At 45.5% G+C, this 11,008-nt stretch overlaps 1 protein-coding gene across 1 annotated transcript in view; it reads left to right on the top strand.

Annotated features, from left to right (window-relative positions):
• T265_07615 (hypothetical protein) overlaps window positions 1–11,008 on the top strand; it is a gene marked incomplete at both ends in the record, with an annotated part of 22,189 nt that overhangs the window by 3,028 nt on the left and 8,153 nt on the right. Inside the window, 4 exons of the mRNA XM_009173179.1 lie at window positions 4,662–4,744; window positions 4,838–4,983; window positions 5,020–5,081; window positions 5,505–5,671. Coding sequence (XP_009171443.1) covers window positions 4,662–4,744; window positions 4,838–4,983; window positions 5,020–5,081; window positions 5,505–5,671 — 458 coding nt within the window. The remainder of the gene's footprint in view (window positions 1–4,661; window positions 4,745–4,837; window positions 4,984–5,019; window positions 5,082–5,504; window positions 5,672–11,008) is intronic.

The raw sequence follows: 11,008 nt of genomic DNA, 5'->3' as shown, positions 1-11,008 counted from the left end.
GGTCGGTTGAAATTAAGGCCAGTAAAGACAGCTCAGTAAATTCGAACAGGCAAACAGCATACAGACGCTGGTAGTGGCAAGTCGCGGAGGAGAAGTGAAATTGCAGTTGTCAATGAGACGGTGGGACTAGAATTTTCGATACTCGTGACGAGTGCGCCATGGCTAAACGGCCTCAGAGCGTTGGTGCGGGCTGGCATGTGGAGCAAAAGCGTTCTGCCATGTGTGTGGGAGTGTTCCGCAAGGCTAATCATCAAATGGATATATATATATATATATATATATGAGCGAGTTGCGCTGACCACCAGGGCTAAGCGCATTGCTGGATTGACTTCAAATAAAGTTGTCCTTGAACGTTCAGTCAAGTTGGATGGCGCGAAAACCAGTGTCTTCTTACGGTCAGTCTATACTTTGACGTCAAAAAGGTACCTTGCACCCAGAGCTATATGCGCTGACTAGAAAAAACTGGCTATCATCCTTTCAGTTGATATGAATGATGTATGGTATGATTGTTGATTCCCGCTGTGAATCAACGGTGAAAAGCGATAAATTTCCCTGTCTTCAGACTACTCATGAGTAACGTGACCTCCGCCCGTTTATTATGATACCGCTGCTGCTCGTTTCTCCTCCTTGTCCAGTTCCTACTTAGGGTCTGCTTATTCTTTAGTAACTGATGTCGATATTTTGTCGCCCTTCCGTCGCTTGCTTGCTTCGTCTCGGTTGTACCTATTTTCGAGCGCCCACTCCAACGGAAAAGCGGACCGAGCGGGTACCGAACCCAGACTTCCCGGACGGTAGGCGAACGCGCTGCCCGCTACGCCAACCTGACAACCATAGTCTTCTATTTTTATTACCTATGTGCCTGCCAGATAGCGAGTGTTTTAAACTGACGAAACTGCTCAATCTGACTTGTCAAGTGACACGCGTCGCGCCGCCAACCGAAAGACAGTCCTTCACATCCCGGACATCCTGATTTTGTGTGCCGTTAGCCTTTATACAGCCAACTCACACTGTCAGACTGCCCGTATATGTACGTTTTTACATAGTTTAGTGCTTACTTGTTATTTCTAGAAATCCCTGCTTTTTCAGTGACTATTTTCCGCTCCTGCTGATTGCATCATTATTGATTGTACGTTTACTTAATTCATGATGCTTACTAACCTGTTTGTCTGTAAAACCAGTTCCTGTCAGTTCTCATCTTCTTCTCCTCATCATCTGCTACCCACGTCCGTCTGCTTCTACTGTCTACTGGCTACGAACTGCGTATAATCTAATAGCCGCAATCGTCCTGTGAGATCTATGACCGCCCGGATCTTACAATGATGATGGAGATACCGAAGGCGTTCGACCGAGCTCTGCGGATCATGTCTAATTAGGAATGGTTGCTGACTCCTCTGTTAACTGCAAGCGACCCCTGGTTGTTCGCTGATCATCAGATGTTTCCGGCCCGTATGAATTTCCAACATAAAGGCTCGTACCTAGTAACAAGCACAAATCAACCAGCTGCATCTGGTATCCACCGTCATGAAGCGACCAAAACTCACCACGGGCTGATGGATTGTGCACATCCATAATCCTTTGTGCTATGCGTTGTACTAAGACATCAAGCTTAAGGGTACTTGGGTGAATGTTTGTCTGTTGATAGTTGCCTCTGTGTAGTTCGTTTAGTAACGTCTGTGAGAGTATCCCGTAAATGCGCCGATGATCGCTGTCCGTTAATCGTATCCACCTACGACCCGAACCTACTGTAGACCTGATACACTCAAAAACAGCTTGTACGACATTTGAGCGCCCTTTTATGGTGAGCTCATGATCTTCGTGGCTGCCGGAGATATGAATGTCCAAGTAGGTAGACAGTGCTACTGAGGCCCAATTGGGTGGTCGTCTTGAACTGGAATCGAGGCGATAGACAACGACGGGTGCCTGCTGCAGTTATGTGCTGTCCACAAGCTGTTTCTGCGTGGTACTCACTTCCGGAATAACCGAGGATGCTTGGTGACATGGCGTTCGGCGTATGCGAGCTAACCTACAACCTAGGTAGGTAATATGGGTCGATTACTGATTGTCGCTCCTTCTGGAGCACCTATGCGTAAGGTGCTCATTGAGAAGCTGTCGGACCTTGATGTGAAACAAGCTTACCAGATCCACCTACTTAGATCTCTTTCGGACAACACATCTTCTGATGTCTCATACTGGAACGTACTGTCCGCAAAATACTGGGCGATACCCGTGTGGAGCAGTGCAACCAGCATGGATCTCGGTGTCTTGCGAAGGCACTGTGAGACCAGACCCAAGAACACTAAGCAGGATTCCGAGCTGGAAAGCGCTGCGTGCACCACAACTTCACATGCCGTCAGGTATTGAAGCAACATCATGCGTATAGGCGTCCTAACTTCATGGTGTTCCTTGACTTCAGTAGTTCGTTCCATTCTGTCGACCAGTTAGCTCTTTTCAACACGCTTGCGCAGCAGTTTATGCCGCAGAAGTTCATGAATATCATGTACTGTTTGTACCCATACTTCTGGGCGCGTTAGAGTGTAATGGGGAGCTCTTCCAAAGTTTTTTTTTCACTAGCACAGATGTCCGACAACAATGCTCCCTCACCACTTCGGTTTGACTTAATTATTGGTGAAGTAACGAGGTAAACACTGGACCCCTTCGAGTAAGAACCTTGGTATGGGATATGCATATGACATTGTTCTCATTTTTGAAGAAGAGTAGAAAGTGCAAGTAAAACGGACCGATGTCATCCAGTTCTTTGGCATGTGCTTCGTGCCCACAAAGTGCAAAACCATCCTGTAGAAGGTGCAGTCTTTGAACATGTCTGGAAATCCAAAAAGTAACACTGGAGGTTGTGAAACATATCATCATCTCAGAAGTTGCATTAGTTCTGAGGGAAGTAACAGGTGACGTCAACGCGCGAACCCCAGAGGCCCAGGTTGATTTTGCGAACTCGTGCCGCTTGTGGAATCAAAAAGGCATCTTAATGAGTCTCAAAGGATACGTGTATCAGATTACGTTGTGGGTTCTATTGTTGTACTACTGTGAGGCTTGGCCGGGGCATGCGTGAAATGACACATCAAGTTTTGAAATCTGATTGTTTAGGGCATGTGGTACGAATGCTGAGTTACCAGCTGCCGATGCGAGCTCCGTTTTCCGTGCCTAGTAAGGAGTGGCGGAAAGCTCGAGGTGGACAGAATTTGACGTTTTCTATAGAGGAACCACCAACCCACCGCTACGCACTCCTATGCTCCACAATAACGCACTGATGATGTCACCTCGATTGGTGATGAAACGTTTGCAATCAAATTGCCCAGCTCAGCGAACAGGCCAACGACCAGAATTTGACGTGACAGAAAAGTTTAGATGACGTCCGCCGTCCGGAATGGGGTCTACGTGAACCTTTCCGTAATTGGCCGGAGGCACTGAAGGATATGGCGGCAAAGCGATGTGACTGGCGTTCATGTTCAGTTCCTACCGGGTTGTCTGAATGAGTATTGGAGGTGTGGGCACTTGGGATGTTTGTGGTACGATAGCCCTGGATCCCCTCTCTGTCCCATTTCTTCTGCACATTATAAGGCTTCATTCAAATAAATGGACACGGTTATATGGCAGTGTTATTGTTGTTGAAGTTAATTATGGTAATGATAATGAGCAGGTTGCAATTACTTTTGAGGAACCGATTGCCACTGCAGCCTCTCCTTGTTTCGTATGTCTTTTTGCAGCACAATGAAACCTCAGGGTTCACTGATCGGATTGGCATGCTGTATTTGACAGAACTGTCATGCCGAAACCCTCCAACTTTCCAGGTGTCTGCAATTACCGTTTGCGGTTCCTGTACGCCGGGAGTCGTCTTTGATGAGCGTATTATCGGTGATTGCCAGAATATCCTTCTTCATCTAGGGCAAATTGCTGTCAAAGATTATGTTGTAACTAACTGCTGTCCCCGCTCCAGTGCCTTGGTATCGGAAAACGACTCACCAACAAGGAACAAACAAGAACAAAAGTAACAAAGGGCGCTCTTTTGACCTTGAATCCAGGCTGTCCGATCGGCGTTGGGTGAACGCTCATCATCGTCGGCCGTTGTTGAATTATTTGGCTCCCCCGACCGTCCAATCGGCAGCTGGCTTTCCTGGCCCGGATACTTGACGTCTTCCCTGCTGCGATTTTGGTAGAGTTTGTGGGTCTCTGCAGGTTCCGGGCATTCTGGGATTATTTTCAGGAATCTGAACTTCCCGGCAAATTATTAGGTATTGCATATTCCAAGTGGCGTCTTGGGTATCGCACTTCAATATACGAATTCCAGGTGTGCCTTCCAGGTCGAAGGTATGGTGACGTTTTATGTTCCGCACTGCGCTATTCTATGAATCTTTGGTGAACGTTCAGCCTACCAAACTACACATATCATTTAGCAATTATTACCGCCTCATTTTATATCATTTCCGAAAAGTCACCGGGTTCTAGTCAGCCAAGGTGTATGGTTCATCTCCCCAGCTTGCAGTTTGTCCGTCCTACAATCTTCCTTCAACTGGTCACTTCTCGGCCGCTTGACTAACAGCTATGTAGCTGTTGCTCGATATCTTTAAGACTGCTTAACCAGTCGTTTCTCCCCTTTTGTCAATTTTTATTGTTGCAATGATAATACTCAATGTATTTCTTTTTAGTACACTGCTATCGTGTGGTTCTTCTTTGTCTCATACTTAAAAGACCGAATGTCCACAACTTCTCGCAGTAACAAGACCCAAAGGTGAGTTTCAACTGTGACGAATGTCACTTCACACTATAACTTTTTCGGTCTTTGGTGCCTCATTTATCTTTTCGTATCTATATCCTAAAACAGGGAGAGCCACAGTGAAATTGAGCGCAAGCGCCGGGAGCGTATGAAACGGGATACGGAATTTCTACGTAAACAAGTCCATAGCTCTCAATACAGAGACAAGCTATCTATCTTTCAAGCTGCGGCTGAACGACTAATTCACTACACTGGTTAGTTTCAAATCTGTTTACCTTAATACGAATTAGACAAGCTTGGGAAACGTGAATACATCATAAACGATGAAGAATATTCACATCTCATTACGCAGGTAAGCCATTTGAGACACCGCATCTTTCTCGATTACCACTGTAGAATTTTGAAGGGTTTGATGTTCACGTTCGGTGCTCTGATACTAAAATCCTCCGAATCCACCCAAACGTGGAGAAGATCCTTGACTTTCCGTTGGTAGGTTCTTGCTGCTGGCCTTCATAATATTTGACTGTCTTCATAAGGTCGAGGCGCACTCCTTGCCATACTTTTATGGTCTATCTTATTAGAAGTCTATCCTACCTGACATCCTTGCATAACAAGCTTATCGGGAAGCCTTGTGAAATTTTCATTGAGCGCGAGGGATGGCGATGGTGACAATTGGGCCTAGTATGGAGACAGTGAAATAGGGTTACTATAATTTATACACCCAATAGTGTGTCATGGATGTTTTTTCTTCCTATTTTTCATTTGTCAACTCAAGCTTACGTCTGGTGACTCTCTGATACTTAGCTCGGTCACTAAAGCAAACCTTCGGTACACCGAAGATGCATCGGACTCATTGTCGACACTTAACGATCTGTACAATGTGCATCATCACAAAAATCAGACTAAGCGCCATTATGGCGCTGACCAAGAAACAACACATGCGTGTGTTCAGTTCTTTCCGTCACGTTCCGTCGCTGTTGCTTTCATCTTAGGACCAACTTATCATCATCGTCGTCGGGGGCGAGATGGCTCAAGTGGTTAGAGAGCGATATTACTGAGCGGAAGGCCCGAACCCAACCTCTGCCTTTCGACTTCCCCTGTCTAGGCTTGGGCAACCTGCCAGTATCCCAGTCCTCGTGCAGCCTTCGGGTGGATTGGCAGCTAGGTGCCGGAAGTGTTACAGCTGAATAATCTCATCATCACCATTGTCAATCATCCTATCTTCACAAGAAGCCTTTCAATTAGATTTCCTTTTTATGGCAGGAAAACATCAGTTCTGAATACTGATGGTGTTCTTTAAATGATGATGTTGATGTTAAGCACGTCGCTTTTAAATGTGGAATGGAATCTGAAATAATACCGATTTTATTACTCGAACTACATACTTCCACACTGGAAGTGTTGCTCAATTCCCAAATTTTGATTTCCACCCATGCAGGACGCTCTTGTTGGGAGGTCGTTGCGTGAGTTCGTGGAACCGAGTACGAGCACGAAACAAATCTTGAATGAAGTATTTCACGGCTCCGACCTTCAGTGGGATATCTTCAAAGGTATGTGTCTTGTTTAGCTCTTTAGTCACGTTCCTCTTTCGTACGTAATACGAACGGGTGTACAGCGGCTAGGACATACGCAGTTGTAATCTTTGGAGAGACACCCATCCACAAAATAGGTCACCGTTGGTTACTGAATTTTAATACCCTGAGGAGATCGTGTCCTTCTTCTGACCACTTTTTGAGGCATATTTTGTCGAATTCTTACCAAAATTGGCCAAAAATTCAACCACTACGCATGTCCCGCGTAAACCACCCAGTAGTTTCTGACCAAAGTGGAACTAGTCGAGAAATTCCTCATCCTGTTTACACGGGATCAGTTTTTATGAATTGCAAGTTTTCTATTTTTAGACCCTGCAATAATAAAGTGACTAGGTAACTGTCATTCCAAAGAGCATAATCTTCATTTCGTATTTGATAAAGGCGATTTTCCAAGTGTTGTTTTCGCGTTAGCGCTTTCGGTGCCGGACATAAAGCCACTTTTAGTACCAACAGATATTCATACCTGAACAGGAGTTATGAATTTGGGTGCGCGTGTTTATCTCTATTTTAAATCGGGGGAAATCGATTGGCTACATCGATGGATTGGATGCATCGATTAGGTCGATGTATTTCTCACTGGTTCTTTCTCGGAATGGACCATTACTCAGAAGAAGTTTTTCAGATGGTATTTTCAGTAGGAGGAACTTCCTTATGTGTAGTAACCCATAAACATTTAGAGTTCGCAGGATATCGGGAGTGGTTGACTGTAGTGTGTCCACACTAAGAGATGTGTGGATTAGTGTATTAGTTCTCCACACGACAGTGCTCCTCAAAATCCCTGGTCTCACTGCCTGCTCGGACCTTAAGAAATCATCCTGTTCGTCTACTCCCTTGTAACCTGTTTTTTTATGAACAGTAACAAAAGACTTACTAATGAAGTTCATCACAGTCCAGTAAAATGACCAACGACCCGAAGGTTTGGCGGCTGAGTAAGTGCCTTGCTCTTTGTTTGGTACATATGGTAATCCATCCGTGAAATTGGAATGCACAAACGTCGCTTTTGTAAAAGCTGCGATGTTTGTTAAGCTGGCAAGGAGCAAACTGTTGTTCCAATAGGGAACTTTGATCTTATTTGGTCGAAAGTCATCGGCACTGCTCCAGGATAGTCGTCCTAAAAACACTAGCTGGCGATTTCCTTTTCGACGTAGATAACTTCGATGTTCATAAAAATGTCTAGAATCACAATCAGCCTCCCTTAGCTCTCTATCTAGTGAGCTAATGATGCCCTGTGGGAGAATGTGGTCGATCTCGAATCCAGCAACCACCTACAACTGATCAGAAATCGTCTAACAGGTTTCGGGTGTCCATCGCACTGATTGACTTGGAAGTCCTTACAAGAGGGTCATTCGATCGGCACAACCAGGACAGTTACTGGGTCGTTAAGAAGACCGACCAAATCACCCAAACGTGAACTAGCTCGCCTTCCAGGATGGAGACCGCGTGATCTTCACTGCGTCTGATTGGAGACGCTGCAAGATATGACTGTGAACCGATGTCAGTGGCTATTTTGTTGTCAGTTTTTATCCAGACTGCCTGAATGAGTGTCTGGAGGTGTAGGCAACCTCTGAAGATTGTAATAAGCTAGCACTAAGATCCTCCCCCTACCACCTTTATTCTTTTCTTCACAATAAGGCTTTCGAATGAATCACGGTTGTAGGACGGCGAAGCATCGGCGTTGAACACTGATGTCATGCTGTCGATGATGATGATGGTGATGATGACGATGATGATGAACAAGTTCATCTTTCCAGACTGATAATTCATATGCCCCGTATATCAGAAATACAGATTCCAAACCGTGGTGTAGCCGAGCATATGCGGTGCTGACGAGCTCTACTAGGGGCAAAACTTCAATCCAGTGCTCCACCCCTTTGACTCACGAGAATAATTGAACCAGGACAGGAGGATGACTTTCCAAACGAGCGTAATTTGGACGTGATACCTAATATACTATCTAGGTATCATCCTCCCAGGCTCTTTTGTGAGCATTAGTCAACTGGAAGACACATAGCCACAGATGTATCATCTGTAATTAATGTCTCGTATTGCATATCCTTCCAGATGGAACGACGACACCTTCATGTAGCGCATCTAATTGACGAGAACCGTAAAAGTAGTATTCGTTTGATTCTGCTGGTGATACTGTCTTAGGTTGCGAGTGAGTATTTGACTTAGATGCATGCAATTTCGTATTCGATTATGAAATAAGTTCGATCATATTTCACTGACTGATTCATTTTGGTGAACCTAAGAACCAGGCCGATAGTGAATTTTCCAAAGGTTTTCGCCAACCTTGTAAGTGGTGTCATTTCAGGATAGACGGTCATTTGTTGAAATTTATGCACACGACTATAATATGATGCTGGAGCTTCGACAATCCGCTGTCCGTTTCGCCCATCTTGGGGCCCGTCAGACAGGCGTAGTCCAGGAGTTACCAGTAACCTATCATCACAGAGTTGAACGCAACCATTTATCTTTTTAAGTGGGACCATAGGTGCCACCCAGGCTGAACAACCGACCTTACCAGCGCGTCAACATTTTCTGGCAGATTTAGCTTGGTTTCCTATTTTAATTACACAGTACGGCAGTAAACACCTTAGATGGATCGCGGGTCGTTCATTTTGTTTGGCGACAGTGCCTGTTCCGGCTGCGTTGTGCATTCCTATTTTTCTCATGATGATGTCACGATATTCTCCTGACGTAACACATCATCCATAAGATTGCTGAAAACTTTTCGACAGACCATGACCGGTATCACCTTTTTTGAGACTTATCAGGCAGGATCATCTCCGACTCGTCATCAGCCTTGTGTTTAACCTGAACGGGGACGAGATGGTCCAAGTGGTTAGGGCGCGAATTTACTGACCGAAAGGTCCGTGGTTCGAACCCGACCTCTGCCTTTCGACTTCTCCTGTCTAGTCGTGGGCAACCTGGCAATATCCCCGTCCTTGTGCAACCTTCGGGTGGCATTGAAGTTAGGCGCTGAAAGGGTGCTACAGCTGGACGGTTTAATCTGAACACCAAATTGTACGCAGTTGGCGAAATACAGTCATTTAAAAACTAATTCAGTGTTAACGGAGGACTCGGAGTCTGATCGTAAGTTTGGAAATTTTCTTTCCAAGACTCAGCTTTCTAGTGAGCCGAAGACTAAGCCTGAGCTGCCTATTAGCTATTGTAGCGTGGCACATTTCTCAGATAGACCGCTAAATAAGGAAGATCATTGTCTGTTAGAAAATGGCTTGACTTTCGCAGTAAGGGCATGGTTGATGAGAGGCAGAAGAAATATTCCCTAGCGTTGAATCTGTGTTTCGAAAAACTTCTGTCATTGGAGGCGGAGAAGTTACGGCTACACCTGGTCACAGTCCTTAAGCCCTAGTAGCTAGAAGCATCCAAAATTGCACCAGCGGAGCGAAGAGCTGAAAACACCCTAAAACAGCTGAACAACATAGTGATTACAAAGGCGCCTAAGGGTAAGGTCACTGTTGTAATGAACAAGAGTGATTATCTACAGAAGTTCAAGCAACACCTAGCTTGGTGTCCTTACCGGCAGATCGATAGTGGAAACATTATCTATAACGAATAGGAGTAAAGCTGAGGGTGGCAGATATTCGGGGTCCATGATAAACCACGTACGGCAAGGTCATTTGTATCGATTTTACCCCAAAAGTGTAACCCAACCACGGCTTTATGGCCTGCCAAAAAATCTATAAAGCGGATGTTCCGGTGAGACCGATAGCAGACGGAATAGGCTCCCCACCCAGTGAGCTGGCCAGATTTTTGGCAGGTATTTTAAAACCCCTCATTGGGAAATCTAGTGCTTACAATGAGAATTCATATGACTTCCGAAAAAGTAGTGGGCGTATTCGTTGAATCAGATGAAGCTTCAATGTCGATTTGTCATACACAAATTTTCCAAGCAATCGCTACTAGCGGACACCACCCTTTCAGAATGGGCACAGCTTACGGTAGATGAAATAGTGGCAGGTGTAAAAGCATGTATGAATCTCACCCACTTCGTTTTTGACTCAGTGGTTTAGACTCAAGAACGAGGTCTAGCAAGGGGATCTTCAGTATCTGCGGTTTTGGCGAATATATTCATGGAAGAATTAGAACCGAGTTTTACATCTGTCTGAATGAACTGAGTCTACCATCAAATTTAGGATGGAGATAGGGCCAACCTCGGCTACTGTTGTAACTGTATTTTCCTCAGCTTATTTCTCGGTCTGAGCCTCCCAAGCTAGCGTTCACGTCAAAACAAACACCAAAGGTGCACAAGGTCCAGTAACGCCCGAAACGAAATCAGGAACAGTCGTACAGCGCTTCGTATATATAACGTAAGCAGCTATAACTTTCTGGAATTTCTGACGCGTTCTGGAGCTCCATTGGCAACCGGCATGTGGCCAATACTGGGTCATGATTGGCTGTTGGGTCCAGATTGTTGACCAATCAGATCTCGTCTTGATGCCGGACCGGCAAGCGTCCCGAATTTTGGGCCAACCTCGAGCGGGCTAGGCTTCTCGGCCATAGCAGCGCCTAAAGACGTGCGGTATAGTGGGATCCGCGTGGATTCCTGCCTAACACCTCCCCCTTGAAGTTTGTTGACGTAGCTTCGAAGCCGGGGGTTCACTTGCATTGGCCTCACTGGCTTGCGAATCCTGTCTGTCCAGCGTCGCGGTTGTAATTCGTG

The sequence above is a fragment of the Opisthorchis viverrini genome, assembly GCF_000715545.1.
Source record: "Opisthorchis viverrini unplaced genomic scaffold opera_v5_176, whole genome shotgun sequence".
NCBI classification, from domain to species: domain Eukaryota; kingdom Metazoa; phylum Platyhelminthes; class Trematoda; order Opisthorchiida; family Opisthorchiidae; genus Opisthorchis; species Opisthorchis viverrini.
This window is presented reverse-complemented; position numbering and strand designations above follow the sequence as displayed.